Raw genomic sequence first — 16,873 nt, 5'->3', positions numbered from 1 at the left:
GAAAAGGAGAAGGATTTTTCATTGCTGACTTCGAGCTGACTGTCTATTCTCAATCTCAGTCAAATCTATTACTCAAATCTCAGTCTTGGATGTACTCCTAATGTTTGCATGGCTAATGACCCGCATGGGTGTGTAAACAGAGAAATTGGGGTCAGTACAAAAACTATGCAGTGATTGCTTCAAACACGCTTTGAGCTGAGTGTTGAACGAAAGACGGAAGCTCAAAACAAACAGACTGACTGCCAAGTCAAAACACAAGCTGAAGCAGAGCAAGACCCATAAAGGCAAGAGCATTGATAAATTAGGCAAGTTACACAGATGTCAAGCTTACATGTGTAGTCGACATATAATGTAATACTTTAGAAAGTTGGTATGTCCTGTGGTGTGACATGCTGTAATCCATCTAAAACCATTTTAAACACCATATAGCTAATTATTTTTTAATCATTATGCATGCAGTTTTTAAGACCTCATATTAAATGAGAGACTACACATAATATTGTACTGTTCTTGTAAAAATTAATGTCACACCACAGGACCATTTAAAATGAACTGGTGAAGATAAAAAAATGTTGAAATCGTGACCAGTTACAGGATCTAAAATACATACTTTCCCTTATACATTCACATAAATTTTACATTCAAAGAAAAAAAAAAAGGGTCATTAACATATTATGCATCAACTACCAACATACTTTTACAAGTCTATATTACCAATGGGAACACTCCCTCCACTATAAAGGGGTGGTCACACTAGGCTTTGAACACTAAAATTTTTTTCGGACAACACAACGGACCAGGATATGATGTCATGCGGAATATTATATTTAAATGATTATAGTTAAAATATATTTTCTATTCACTTTTCTGCAGCAATAAAACACACAGCTTTGAAATATGTGTTCTGTTTATTGAGCCAAGAGTTCAGCGTGTGATGTTTCGATTTTCTATTGGTCACACATCCTCTCGTCATATAGATTTGCAGGTCAGAGTTCACCAGACTTGAACTCTTATACTTAGTGGATCACGAAATGTCTTTGCATGAGCTTGCGCTTCTGGTCTACCGTGTTCAGATGCATTTGAATAGGAGGGAATGGAGTGTGAAGTGTAGTGTGACCACCACTTAAAGGGATAGTTCACCCAAAAATATAAATTCTCATCATTTACTCACTCTCATGCCATCCCAGATGTGTATCACTTTCTTCCTTCTGCTGAACACAAATGAAGATTTTTAGAAGAATATCTCAGCTCTGTTTGTCCATACAATGCAAGTGAATGGTGTCCAGAAATCTGAAGGTCCAAAAACCATAAAAAAGCAGCATAAAAGTAATCTATAAGACTCCAGTGGTTAAATCCATATTTTCAAAAGAGATATAAGTGTGGGTGAGAAAAATTTCAGTATTTAAGTCTTTTTTTACTTTAAATCTCCACTTTCACATCTGAAAGTCGCATTTGCCACCTGTTTAGTTTCACTTTCACATCTGAAAGTGAAAGTGGAGATTTATTGCCAGATTTCTGGCCACCATTCACTTGCATCAAAAGGACCAACAGAGCTGAGATAAAAATCTTTGTTTGTGTTCTGCAGAAGAAAAAAGTCACACATCTGGGATGGCATGAGGGCAAGTAAATGATGATAGAATTTTTATTTTTGGATGAACTATCCCTTTAAAGGAACATTCCAAAATAACATTACGAAAACTCAAAAACAATCTAAGAACAATCCAAAAATGCTCTGGAACCTACTCCTACTTCCAGAAAATCTGTGTACAACCAATGAATTAAGTCACCATTTGCTAGCACTGTTGCAGTGGATGACTTGAACAATGGGGAGAACAGGAGGTAATGGGATCGGGAGATGATGCAAGCTGGAATCAAACTCACGTCGCCTATATGTGCATCACAGGTAAAAATGACATGCAAATGTAATAACCACTAGGTCGTGGCCTTTAATACTTGTAGTAGTATACCTGTAGTATACCATTTGCATTATGTATATTCTTTGTTCTGTATAAAATTAAATTAAACTGTGTTCTTACACATTAGTGGTACCATTAATTGCCCCAACAAGTCAGTTTATGCATGAGATATTTGTGGGCACTTACTTGTTTTGGTGCTTGGAGCCCTGCAGGTGTGCATGATACTGCGCCACTGAATTCAGTGTGACACTGCAGACATCACATGTGCAGCATTGTTTAAGACCTACAGAGACAACAGGCACACACAAATGTGTATTTACTAGCAAGTACAAATACACATAATATGATTTGACTTTATTCTCTTTAGATAAACAGGGACAGTGAACATACATGTAACATTTCTGTAAATGTGACAGTTTAGCTTTATATAGCTAATTTTCAAACATAGCCCCAGGGCAGGTATTAAAAAAAGGATACAAGAGAAAAAACAACAACAAAATCAAATCAAACAAACATAAAAAACAGGAATCAGAATACTTAAAACAAGACACTATCATACAGACATGTACATTAATGGCAATAATTAAAGCATGTTCATTCGACATTAATGGAACATGGCAATCATAGTATGGAAAACTGACACAGCAGCCATTCATCTGTGGAAGCTCAATTGTTATGTATGTCTTTCAATGACATCAGTATGACAGTTAGAGGACATTAGGAGAACATGAAAGACATAACAGATGGATGAGAGGAAAGACGGAACGAATGGCAAATTATGAGAAAATGTATTTAGCACTAATTCAACAAACTGGCTTGAAATATATGGAAAATATTTAAATGCATATTAAAAATATATGTAATTATATTCACATTTTACTTTGCAGCCTAAAAAAAAATAAAAAAATAAAAATAACATCAAACTACACTCAATACCCCATAATGACAAAGCAAGAACCAGATTTGATAACTTTGCAAATTTATCACATTGACATAAGTATTCAGACTCTGCTATGACAGTTTAAATTTAGTTCAGGTGCATCCCATTTCTCTGGATCATCTTTTAGATGTTTCTACACTTTGATTTGAGTCCACCTGTGGCAACTTCAATTGATTGGACATGATTAGTAAAGGCACACACCTGTCTATATAAGGTTTCACAGCTGAAAATGCATATCAGAGCAAAAACCAATCCATAAGGTCAAAGGAACTGCCTGCAGAGCTCAGAGACAGGATTTTGCCAAGGCACAGATCTGGGGAAGGCTGCATTGAAGGTTCCCAAGGGCACAGTGGCCTCTATAATTCTTAAATAGAAGAAGTTAGGAACAACCAGGACTCTTCCTAGAGCTCACCACCCGGCCAAACTGAGCAATCGGGGGAGAAGGGCCTTGGTAAGAGAGGTGACCAAGAATCCGATGGTCACTCTGGTTGAGCTCCAGACATCATGTGTGGCGATGGGAGAAACTTGCAGATGGACACCCATCACTGCAATACTCCACCGATCTGGGCTTTATGGCAGAGTGGCCAGACGGGAGCCTCTCCTCAGTGCAAGAAAGCAAAAAAGCACCTAAAGGACTCTCAGACTTAGAAACAAGATTTTCTGGTCTGATGAAATTAAGATTGAACTGTTTGGCCTCATTTCTAAGCGTCATGTCAGGAGAAAACCAGGCACCACTCATCACCTGCGCAATACCATCCCAACGGTGAAGCATGGTGGTGGTAGCATCATGCTGTGCAGGTGTTTTTCAGTGGCAGGGTCTGGGGGACTGGTCAGGGTTGAAGGTACGCAGAAAAATACAGAGATAACCTTAATGAAAACCTGGTCCAGAGCTCCGACCTCAGACTGGGACAAAGGTTCACCTTCCAACAGGACAATGACCCTAAATACACAGCCAAGACAAAGCAAGAGTGGCTTAGGGACAACTCTGTGAATGTCCTTGAGTGGCCCAGCCAGAGCCTGGATTTGAACCCAATCGAACATCTCTGGAGAGACCTGAAAATGGCTGTCCACCGACGGCCCCCATCCAACCTCACAGAGCTTGAGAGGATCTGCAGAGAAGAATGGCAGAAAATCCCCAAATCCATGTGTGCAAAGCTTGTCGCATCATACCCAAAAAGACTTGAGGCTGTAATCGCTGCTAAAGGTGTTTCAACTAAGTACTGAGTTAAGGGTCTGAATACTTATGCCAGTGTGATATTTCAGTTTTTTCTTTCTAATAAATTTGCAAAGTTATCAAAAATATATATATTTTTTTCTTTATCATTATGGGGTATGGAGTGTAGATTGATGTGAAAAATAAAACAATTTAAAGCATTTTAGCATAAGGCTGTAACATAACACAACAAAAAAGGTGAAGGGGTCTGAATACTTTTTGAATGCACATTATATATATTTATATATATATACACACACACACACACACACACACACACATATATACACAGCTCTGGAAAAATTTATCTGGGGGTGCTTCAGCAAGGCTGTAATCGGGCAGATTCGTCTTTGTGAAGGATGCATGAATCAAGCCACATACAAGGTTATCCTGGAAGAAATCTTGCTTCCTTCTGCTCTGACAATGTTCCCCAACTCTGAGGATTGGTTTTTCCAGCAGGACAATGCTCCATACCACACAGCCAGGTCAATCAAGGTGTGGATGGAGGACCACCAGATCAAGACCCTGTCATGGCCAACCCAATCTCCAGACCTGAACCCCACTGAAAACCTCTGGAATGTGATCAAGAGGAAGATGGATGGCCACAAGCCATCAAAAAAAGACGAGCTAGTTGAAATTTTGTGCTAGGAGTAGCATAAAGTCACCCAGCAGCAATGTGAAAGATTGGTTGAGAGCATGCTAAGACACATGAAAGCTGTGATTGAAAATCAGGGTTATTGCACCAAATATTGATTTCTGAACTCTTTCTAAGTTAAAACATTAGTATTGTGTTGTTTAAAAATGAATATGAACTTGTTTTCTTTGCATTATTCGAGGTCTGAAAACACTTCATCTTTTTTGTTATTTTGACCAGTTGTCATTTTCTGCAAATAAATGCTCTAAATTACAATATTTTTATTTGGAATATGGGAGAAATGTTGTCATTACTTTATAGAATCGAACAAAAATGTTAATTTTACTCAAACACATACCTATAAACAGTAAATCCAGAGAATCTGATAATCTTGCAGTGGTTGCTTAATTTTATCCAGAACTGTACATGTTTTTAGATTTTATCGTTTAGAAAGTGATTCATCAGAACATCCTTTGGCTCTATCTTTGCCCACAGCTTCCACCATGCTAAGCTGAAAGCAGAGTGGTCAATAAGCCCTTATCATGTCATTCCTGAGAAAGGGAGGACTAACTGAGGAATGAGATAACGCTGGTCTCTATCTCTCTCACCACGGGTCTCTGCTCGGCTGTGTTTTGCAGTTCTGCCTGATCAACTCACCTGATTACCGTACCCCATGGGAATGTGTGTGTGGAGAGAATCAATTAAAGAGACATAATTATAGAAATGTCAACCCTTTTTTATTTATTTATTAATGCTTTTTAAGAACAACTATTGAATTACAATGTAAGGCCTCTCCATGACACTAGATCCATGTATAGGGAGGGGGGCCTTTGGGGGGGAACGAGGCTCCTCTGTTCTCTTGTGTGTGTCAAGTGACATAAATATTTGAGAAGGCCATGTGGCTTGTACTGCAGCATGGGATACTGATGTTCTTGCACCCACAAGGCCAAGACAGAGGGGAGCCAAGAACCGTGTCACTTTTGTGCAGATACATTATAAAGGAATATGAGAAGATGGATGATGAAACAAAACAACACTTTGTATCACTATTTTCTGTTGACTTTGGATGGAAAAAAGCTTGTGACTAATGATGTGGCACAGCAACTCCCTGGCTTCTCTATCCACGGTGTGTCGGCTTGCACCCCCTCTTATGGATTAAGTGTCCCGTGTAATTGCTATCATGTTGCACTAATGATATTGCAGGCTGAAAAATGGCATTTGCGATCTCCTCTTCTCCAAATTGAGTTAAGTCCATAAACAATGTTTGGAGGAGAAGGGCATGGAGAAATGAATGTCTTACTGTTGATTCATCATTATGCTTAATTTGATCCATTCTCATACATCTAGATTGTGCTGCTTCTGTTGATGTGCACTTGCTCTGTATTACAGCTGGCTGACAAAAAGACAGTGACAGACAGGGAACAAAGTCTTCCATGTTCATGTCCCTGTTATACCCAAGAGTCTAATTATTTCTGCTGTTGGGCAGCCAGCAAGGGTTTTACAAAGTTTCTAATCGTATCAGCAACAGTAAAACTGAAAACCACTCCAAAAATGTCTTCACCTCCACAACTTTTTAATGTACCAAGATACAGGGTCATGGACACAATGCTTTTGGACTTACCAGACATACAGTGGCCCCAAAAAGTATTTGGGCACTTCAACCACACTTAAAAAAAATATTAATGTTTCAGTGCTATAACAAAATCTTAAAACCTAATCGCTTTTATTGTAGAGAAATATACAGTAGCACAAACATAATTTTTGAGCACAACATTTCACAAAAATAAACTGCTGGAGGGTCATCCCCGCCTTCTTCGACCTGGAAGACAGGAGGGGAAAAACAACAACAACAACAACAAAAAAAAAAAACAGGTGAGGGAAAAGCCAACACGGAGCGACAGTGAGAGAGAGAGAGAGAGAGAGAGAGAGGAGAGAGAGAAAAAAGAAACTCACTCACCGGTTCTCTGATGCACCGTCGCGTGGTCCTCGATCACTCCTCCACCCTTTCAGGCGGACGACAGCCGCTCCTCCCCGGGCGGAGCGGAGTCAAACCTCTGACCCCCCAGTGGACAGAACGGCCCTCCATGTATCTGGCGGCCTGTGGGGACACTCCTCTGCCCCTGGCAGTGGCTCCATCGCTCCAGGCAGTCGGGGAGTCCAGTCCCCACTCGCCTCGTGGACGACAGCCGTTCCCCGCATCCGGGCGGTCAGGCTACTCCGTCCCCCAGCGGATGGCAGCGGCACTCCCCTGGGTGGACGGTAGTGTCGAGGACTCTATGACGGGCATCCCTCCTCCCTCCTGGATTTCGGCACCAATGTAAAGGGGTAAATAAGGGAAAGGAGGAGGCGAGAACCCCCTTGACAATATAAATAAAGTTTAATGATAAACAAACAAAAACACACAAACATAAACACATACAGGGCAGCTGCCTGTAGTTCTCTCTCTCTCTCGAACTGCCGTCTCTGGTCGCCTTTATCCCTCGCTCGCATCATTTGGGTCCGGGCGTGCGTCATTCAGGCCTGGCCCTGCCCTTCTCCGCGCTACAGTTAGGTTTCAAATGATAAAACAGTGGCTATACATACACTATATTGCCAAAAGTATTCGCTCATCTGCCTTTAGACGCATATGAACTTAAGTGACATCCCATTCTTAATCCATAGGGTTTAATATGACGTCAGCCCACCCTTTGCAGCTATAACAGCTTCAACTCTTCTGGGAAGGCTTTCCACAAGGTTTAGGAGTGTGTTTATGGGAATTTTTGACCATTCTTCCAGAAGCGCATTTGTGAGGTCAGACACTGATGTTGGACGAGAAGGCCTGGCTCGCAGCCTTCGCTCTAATTCATCCCAAAGGTGCTCTATCGGGTTGAGGTCAGTCAAGTTCTTCCACACCAAACTCGCTCATCCATGTCTTTATGGACCTTGCTTTGTGCACTTGTGCGCAGTCATGTTGGAACAGGTAGGGGCCATTCCCAAACTGTTCCCACAAAGTTGGGAGCATGGAATTGTCCAAAATCTCTTGGTATGCTGAAGCATTCAGAGTTCCTTTCACTGGAACTAAGGGGCCAAGCCCAGCTCCTGAAAAACAACCCCACACCATAATCCCCCCTCCACCAAACTTCACAGTTGGCACAATGCAGTCAGACAAGTACTGTTCTCCTGGCAACCGCCAAACCCAGACTCGTCCATCAGATTGCCAGATGGAGAAGCATGATTCGTCACTCCAGAGAACACGTCTCCACTGCTCTAGAGTCCAGTGGCGGCGTGCTTTATACCACTGCATCCGACGCTTTGCATTGCACTTGGTGATGTATGGCTTGGATGCAGCTGCTCGGCCATGGAAACCCATTCCATGAAGCTCTCTACGCACTGTTCTTGAGCTAATCTGAAGGCCACATGAACTTTGGAGGTCTGTAGCGATTGACTCTGCAGAAAGTTGGCGACCTCTGCGCACTATGCGCCTCAGCATCCGCTGACCCCGCTCTGTCATTTTACGTGGCCTACCACTTCGTGGCTGAGTTGCTGTCATTCCCAATCGCTTCCACTTTGTTATAATACCACTGACAGTTGACTGTGGAATATTTAGTAGCGAGGAAATTTCATGACTGGACTTGTTGCACAGGTGGCATCCTATCACAGTACCACGCTGGAATTCACTGAGCTCCTGAGAGTGGCCCATTCTTTCACAAATGTTTGTAGAAGCAGTCTACATGCCTAGGTGCTTCATTTTATACACCTGTGGCCATGGAAGTGATTGGAACACCTGAATTCAATTATTTGGATGGGTGAGCGAATACTTTTGGCAATATAGTGTATTTGGACATCTTCTGGTTGTCAAAGTTATGGAACATGTGCATAGTGAGGGCACCGGTGTTACTCTGTGCACCGGTGGTTACTCTGTTAGAGCACCTGTGTGAATTTGAGGAAAACAGACTTCATAATAAAAACGACCTTGAGACCATTTGGTTAGAAATAATTTCAAAAATGGCTCAGAAAAGTGAAGTTAGCAACATTTGTTTTCAGATGCCACTTGGTTTGATATTTATTTTTCATCCTAATGTGTTGGGGAAGCTACTTTAAAACTGTAGCTTCCCAAGCTACAAGCTTCTCACAACTTATGGTTAAACTAAAGTCAAGCTTCTCTTTTAAAAAAACTAGTTAGCTACACTACAAGCTACTAACAAAAAGTACCTAACTACATTGAAGCTATTTAAAGCAGTTTTTTTTTTTTTAGATATAACAATCAGATGTTGTTATTAAATTATGCAGTCAGAATTAAACATAAAATTTCGTCCACGAAACAAATTCATACTTATTATACATTAATAACAGTAGAAAATACCATATTGTATACTTCTAAATTAAAATGTAGTGATTAACAGCAGCAATTAACTAAATATTTAACTTAAAAAAAGAGTGACTTCTGCTCCTATATGGCTGCGCGGGGCTCAAGTGCAACAGTGTATCATTTGTGTCCTAGTTTATTTATATAAACCATCAAGAAAAAAAAAAAAAAAAAAAAACCTCACTAAAATTAATCCCAATGCTAAATAGAATGGAACCATTTTAACCGGTTTATTTACATGAACTGTTCCAAAGAACCGATTCACCTAAATAATTAAGATTTTCCAACGCTACAAGAGTGATAGGGCATTAAGAAGAGTGTGTTTGATTACTCCCTCCGCTTTATTACTCCACTGCAATACAATGTGACAAATGTAACATTCAGTGTCTTGTTGGAAAAGTAGCTCGTAACTGGAAAAGCTAGTAAAAGCTGGCTGAACTACTGTCACGCTAATGAAAAATGTAGTTAGCTTTGTAGCAGGGCTGGGTGATATGGCAAAACATGTATCACAATATTTTTTTTTTCATCTCATTTTATATCGATATTTATCATGATTTATATTTAATACCATTATTAGGGGAGGAAATGAATTCCACATGTTTGTTAGACCTCAAGAATGAATGTAAACATAACTGGCTTGTTTACACGTACACTCCACAGGGTAAGCTACCTTTTCATTTGAAGTTCAAGAAGTATACTCAGTTTGGGATTTAATTGTACTTAAGGTGTTTGGCCTCTTTCGATTAAATTTCGCCAGTGCTATAGATAATGAAAAAACAAAAACAAAAAAACATTTAACTAAATAGTACATAAATAAACAGCAATGGTGTTGATGTTGGAGTTGTTGTGTTCAGTCTATAGATGTTGTGCATTGTCAGTGCTGTCTTGTTTGATACACAACTATATCATATTAGCCAGGAATCTCTAGCTAGCTAGCAGATACCAAACCTCACTACTGGTTTACACAGAGCCCTTCCAGTTTACATGACAACAGGTTAAGGTAGCCGCTAGCCAGCTAATACTTCATAACCAGATTATATCATGACTGTGATTCAGTTAGCTAGTGGTGTGTATAACTTTGCCAAACTGCTTGCGTTTTTAGCGGCACATACCTGATCCGATCATCTAGATGTAGGAAAAATATAGAAAATTACTCAAAAGATTATCATTGATATTTCAGTTAAATATTGATATTGTTTTATCACCCAGCCCTAGTTTGTGGTGTCACTACTTTTAGTTAACTACTTCCCAACACTGGTATGATGTGTCCACAATTTGTTGAGTCTCAGGCTGTTGATCTCAATCTTAACAATGTTTTCAGCTGCCTTATTTTATTGGTGGTAGATTCTAATCCCACCTCTTCCTCTCCGCACACATACTCTTGGGTACTGACATTAAGGGGATGTGGCGTTGCCACAAACTCTTGGGGCGAATCCCATCTGGCCTTTTGACAGGCTGCCTCTCAAACGCTTTTTGAAAAGGTGAAATAATGGAGCACTGCCCGAGCATCCATAAATGTTAGCCATCCGTTCCGCTTGTCGCGCTGCCCATGGTACACATGAGCAATGAGGAGCCAACCAGTGTGCAGCGCCAATGAAGTCTCTCTCATCTGTGTCACACTTGTCTCAGATTTATTACTGTTAGCACAGAACATCCTCTGAATTGGAATAGAGGAACCGCAAGTGGCATAAATGAACAAAGATGGAATGTTGCCATTCTGCTCTCTGTCTTGCCATCCCCTTCAAGTCATATCTATTCTGTGGCTGAAGATTGTTGCTTTTCAGAATGCACACAATATGTCCACTTTCCATGTTCTACAGTACACTGATGCACATGAAGACTCCCTCTTAAATAGAAATGTTGGGATTTCAAGGTAATAATTTTTCTATTAATTCCAAATTGCCTTTTTTATCATTTGGTTGAGAATGTCATTCAGAATACAAAAAATGTTTATTAGATGGAATGGGACCAATAGGCCTGGATAACACCTTGCATAATTCCTGGAGCATGATAAAGTTTAATGATACCTTCAGGGATATCATCACCTTGGGCTTCTGGTCTCGTCAGGGATCATAAAACCACTGAACTGGGACATGCCCCTTCTTAATTAGATTCCCATCTGTCTGTCCTACAGTTTATTGAATGTACACTAGTTGGAATAATATCTGCACCATTAGTCACTAACCATTACATTTTAAGAGTCATTTTCATTTTCCCATCAATAATTATATAGAACACCAGGACAGACTGGCCACAGCTGGGATTTCAACAGACACTTATGTATAACAAAGATGTTCTAGTACAGCCAGCTTTAAACAGGCTAGAGTTGAGCACTAACTAAAAGTTTTACTGATAGCATTCAGCCACACTGTATTCCTTCCTGACAGGGGCGCATTAAGGTACCGTGCAGCCACGGGGCTCACTGCTCCACAGGTTTTTTTCTATTATTTTTCCTACTAAGAAATATAAATTTAATTGATTTGATAATACAAGGGAAAAAGGCACCACTGACAGCAGTAAAAAGCAGAAAAAATGTAATTGGATATAATTACAGGACAACTCAGTTAACTTGAGTTGCACCTGCAAAGAGCATCAAAAACTAGCACAGGTGCAGAGATACTAAGTATTTTTTACAACGTTTAATAGCACAAGCTGTATTTAAATGCATAAATATTTTTCATGTTTAGCAACAAAGTAAATTGACATAAATGGTTAGTAGTTGGCTGCTCGGCTAATTTGGATTATCTATCTTGCCCATCCCTTCAGGTCAGCGCTCCCACCACCCACTGATCCGTTCGCTTTTAGAGAGAATCTCTGTACATTCTGTACAATTCTTTGAAAGATGGTGTATGCTTGCGTTTGCTCCAGACCATTGGTTCTCAAAGTGTGGGGCGTGCCCACAGAAGACTGCCCCGTTCTCAAATATCATTCACTTTTGACACATTCAAAAAATTTGTGACAATATATGCTAGAACCAATGAGTGCAATTTCTTTTCCTCCACCTTTTTTTCCTTAAGCCTTGTTTATACTTTTGCCTGGCGCTGCAGCTCATCCTGTGTGCAGCTCTCTGCCAAATTTGAGATATTCTCAACTTTATGCAGATAAGAAGCGGAAAACGCCAGCCGCCCTCCAATCAGTGAGCTGAAAGCAGTGACTTCTGTCATAATCACTTCACAATCTGACGACGATGCTGAAGTTTCTGCTTGATTCAGTGCTTTAACCACATCATTATGTTTAACTCAGAACTGATTTCAAATGGTTATTGCATGCATTCATTGTGGCAATACTGTGGCTGGGTAAGTAAAATAAATAATAAAGTATAAATAGTAGGATTTTGATTAGGGCCCCCATATGCTTCGCAATATGCAACTTATAATTTAAATTATTTTAAACTGACTGAATACTGTTCACAAAACTTTAGACTGTCATTTAACAGCTAAACTTCTGACGCACTTAGTCACGTGACACAACAGCATGGCGTTGATTTCCGTGAAGAGCTTCTAAGGGCAAAAGTGCCTTTGGTAAGAAACCTCTACGTTTTTTCATTGAAACCTGTTTGGGTGTAAAGAGTAGCGTCTGTAGTTTTGTTTGATATGCCGCTTTAAAAAATGCATTTATTTTGATAAACATGATGTCCACATATGTGTATTGTGGGATATTATTCGCACAAAAGTTGAAAAAACAGGTTAGTTATTTTGAATAACATTCCACATTAACAAATCTGTGGGCTGTTTCACTTCATTTTAATATAAATTTTGTTTTATTTTATTTTGTTATCACTGTACAATATGGTGCAATTCATTAACATTAAGCACTCCTGTATTCATTGTGCATTAAGAATCAATAGGTTGATCTAAAAGCTGAAAGATTTAGCTTTCAGAGGCTTTATATAGAGTTTGGATGGAAATAAGGTGCATTTTTAACTGTTCTGAGACCGGTGCAGACAGACAGCATACCGGAGGTTAAGTCATTCTCTAAACAAGGAGCAAGACAGCTTTAATGTCTGTAATGTCTTAAAAACATGAATAACCAACACAAAATTGGACTTTCTATAGCTTGGTATTACTTAAAATTTCACAAATTAGTCCCGCTGTCCACCTATGTGGACATCATTTTTTAGGAAAAATGTTTGCTCTAGAATTTTTTTTTTTTTTTGGCTTGTTTATTAGGTGCTACTAGTTACAAATCAAAAAGGGAAATTGAAAAAGGGCAAACAGCAGCAAATCAGGTCTCAGGAGGTTAAAGGGATAGTTCACTGAAAAACGAAAATTCTGTCGCTGGTGACTGGGGCTAACATTCTGCCTTGCATCTCCTTTTGTGTCCACAAAACAAAGAGAGTCATATGGGTTTGGAAGAACATGAGGGAGAGTAAATGATGACAATCTTAATTTTTGAGTAAATTATTCCTTTGAAGTGTGCTTGTGCTTTCTAAATCATTTGGTTTGATATGTTGTTATATATTGAATACTTTTGGGGCCACTGCACAGTCTGTTTCTACACAGTGTGAGGTACTAGAGAGCTCTGCTGCACATGAACAACAGGATCATGCATGTGAGATGCATGTAGTTACAGAGCTTGAAATCAGTTCCGGTAGTGCAGCAGAGGACAAGCTCTCTCTTCTCTTGCGAGTTGATCATTTATGAACTTTTAGTCAGCACTGGTTCATCTATTTTTGCCTCCAGGCATCTGCCCACCTGATGGTGCAGACCTTGCTTTGACTCTCTCTGTGAGCCAGGAAAACCAGAGCATATGTCTGTATGGAGGAATGAGTATAGTTAGATTCTGCAGAGGACAAAGTGTTCCAACTAGTTACATCATTGTGCATGGGCAGTGATTCATGTGTGAGCATGAGGGCAAAAGGGTCAACTTCACAACATCCTGTTACGCTCAGCACATTATCAAGTAATAAGCTGTTGGACAGGCTCAAATTGGCATGTTTGCATTGTAAATGCACAATGGTTCTGCCCCAAAGTCCCTTGCGATTACACCAATTTGTCATCCGTTATGCTGTGTGGATTCAAACATGAGAAAAACGATGCTAAACAATAAATAAGAATAATATGCTCATATTTGTGCAGCCACGGGCAGATGGCATCTAAGTGGTGGGTAATTCAGCAAACACTACACTTTTGCTCCAGAAAAAACACATCAACCATAAAAAAATAAATAAAAAACCCCCCCCGCAGCTATGCCCGTATTTTCAGTGCAAATATAATACAACATAATCCAATTAGTGTCTAACCTGACTCTATTAAAATACTAATAATTACAGTATGTCAAAATGACATGGTAAGATTCGTAGTACCTTAAGAAATTCTGATTTCTGAAATACATGTTACGAGATGTTGGTTAAAGTCAATGTGAAACGCTATTTTTTTACACATTTTACTTCCATAATCTGAAATATTTGCAATTTAAACAGGATATTCAACATGAAAAAATGTAGGCCTGTACTTAATTTGATCTAATAGTTATTGATTGGATCGTGAAAAATGGGCGTAACATACCATAATAAAGCCAGGTGATTCGATGGCAGGGACTGAAAAAGTAAGATAAATTTGTGACGTTGGCAACAGATTAAAAACAAGTCATTTTGATTATGATTACTAAGATTATGAAGGCTAACATTTTTCTATTTGGAATAACATGCACCAGTGAATTGTGCACAAGACCAGGAACCTTGACCTGGAACCAGGAATAAAACCTCCTCGTGATCCCAGCCAACCCATCTGTTGACCACAACCTCACTATTCATCTTGGTTCAACTACACTTTCACCATCCAGGACAGCCCAGTACCTGGGAGTTTTGGTTGATGACTTACTTAACTTCACTGCCCACATCTCAACAACTGCCAACAACTTTTTCAATTATCAAGGATCGGTTGTATTGAGTCACACAGGACGCTCAAACAAAGGAAAATACAACCCAATTGTTAGTACCGAAGAGCTGTCGGGAAATGTTATTCCAGATGGCTCATTATAACCCGATGGCTGGTCACTTAGGGCAGAAAAAACACTGAACCATCTAATGGCCCGTTTCTATTGGCCGGGCATTCATGGGGATGTCCGCAGATGGTGTGAATATCAGCTGGTGAATCTGCCGGCCACCCCAAGAGCGCCATTGCGCCCTCTTCCACTGATCAATGTCCCCTTCGAACGAATTGGTATGGACCTCGTCGGGCCATTAGAGTGGACGGCACGCGGGCATCGTTTTGTGTTGGTTCTGGCGATATCTGGAAGCCTTGATCAGCGAAGATTTCTTTCGGAATCCCCACTCAGGAGATTATTCTGAAGAGTGCCTCTGCAACACTACGTGCTGAGATGTTGCGCAGAGGCACTCTTCAGAATGATCACCCAAGTGGGGATTCCGAAAGAAATCTTCACTGATCAAGGCACAACATTTATGTCATGCACACTAAGCAAACTGTATGAATTACTGGGGATTAAATAGATTCGGACCAACATTTATCACCCCCAAACAGAGGGCTTGGTCGAACGATTTAATCAGACACAAAAAAATATGATTCATAAGTTCATGCATGATTACGCTCAAAATTGGGACTGAGTGGCTTGAGCCCCTATAATTTGCAGTTCGAGAGGTCCCGCAAGCCTCCACGGGGTTCTTCCCATTTGAATTATTTTATGGGTGTCGACTGTGAGGCGTGCTCGATGTCTTATGGGAAAATTGGGTGGAGAGACCTTCAAACAGCAAAAAATTAATTAAAATACATTCTTGACCTAAGAGCAAAACTCCACACACTGGGGCAATTAACACAGGAGAATTTGCTCCTGGCACAAGAACGTCAAAGCCAGCTGTATAATTGGGGTACTCAGCTACGGGAATTTGCACCGGGAGATAAAGTTCTTGTATTACTCCCATGTCAAGCTGTAAATTACTCGGCAATGGCAAGGGCCCTTTGAGGTCACATGGTGAGTCGGGAAATCGATAATGAGGTTAAACAAATGGATAGAGGCAGAGCATGTCAGATTTAACACTTCAATCTCCTAAAACCATGGAGAGAGGCGGTCCCCGTGACTTTGGTGACAGTGGTTCTGGAGAGGGAGGAGCTCAGACAGGAGGTGAACTTAAAAGTCACCGATTGATTAACCCCGGTCACTTGCGGAAACCTCTCAACATCAAAAGTCATGGAGGTTGCCAGGTTGCACGGTGAATTCACCAACATGTTCTCGCATCTCATAGAGCACCATATCGAAATGACCCCAAGGGTAGTAGTACGCAGTCGTCCCTACTGATTACCTGAACACAAAAAAAGCAGTTCGGGAAGAATTAAAGGCCATGCTGGATATGGGGTAATAGAAGAATCCCACAGTGACTGGGCTAGCCCAGTGGTGTTGGTTACGAAGAGTGACGGCTCGGTCCAGTTCTGTGTGGATTATAGAAAAGTCAATGTGGTGTCTAAGTTTGATGCATACCCGATGCCCAGGATTGATGAACTGCTCGATCGGTTAGGCTTGGCTCGTTTTTATTCAACAGTGGATTTGAAAAAGCCACGTCCCAAAAAACTGCATTTTCCACACTGTTCGGCTTACACCAATTTGTCACCCTTCCTTTCGGTTTGTTTGGTGCCCCGACTACATTTCAGTGGCTCATGGACAGAATCCTCAGACAGCACGCCGCTTACACTGCTGCCTATCTGGATGACCTCATTATTTACAGTAATGATTAGCAGCGGCACGTGCAGCATCTGAGGGCTGTCCTGAAATCATTGAGATGGGCAGGACTCACGGCAAACCCTAAGAAGTGTGCACCAAATTGGATGGGTGGAAGTACAGTATCTGGGCTTCCACTTGGGCCATGGACAGG

The 16,873-nt window shown here is 40.6% G+C and overlaps 1 protein-coding gene across 2 annotated transcripts in view; it reads right to left on the bottom strand.

The window, feature by feature from the left end:
* zmat4a (zinc finger, matrin-type 4a) overlaps window positions 1-16,873 on the bottom strand; it is a 196,607-nt gene that overhangs the window by 36,914 nt on the left and 142,820 nt on the right. The window contains exon 6 of one of the 2 annotated variants that reach the window (XM_051678013.1): window positions 2,103-2,199. The exons of the other annotated variant lie outside the window; for it this stretch is intronic. Within the exon in view, the coding sequence (XP_051533973.1) occupies window positions 2,103-2,199 (97 nt within the window). The remainder of the gene's footprint in view (window positions 1-2,102; window positions 2,200-16,873) is intronic. 2 annotated transcript variants of the gene reach the window in all.

Source organism: Myxocyprinus asiaticus, chromosome 3 (assembly GCF_019703515.2).
Source record: "Myxocyprinus asiaticus isolate MX2 ecotype Aquarium Trade chromosome 3, UBuf_Myxa_2, whole genome shotgun sequence".
In the NCBI taxonomy this organism is placed as follows: Eukaryota; Metazoa; Chordata; class Actinopteri; order Cypriniformes; family Catostomidae; genus Myxocyprinus; species Myxocyprinus asiaticus.
Note: the sequence above shows the minus strand (reverse complement) of the source record. Positions and strands in the feature narration are given on the sequence as shown.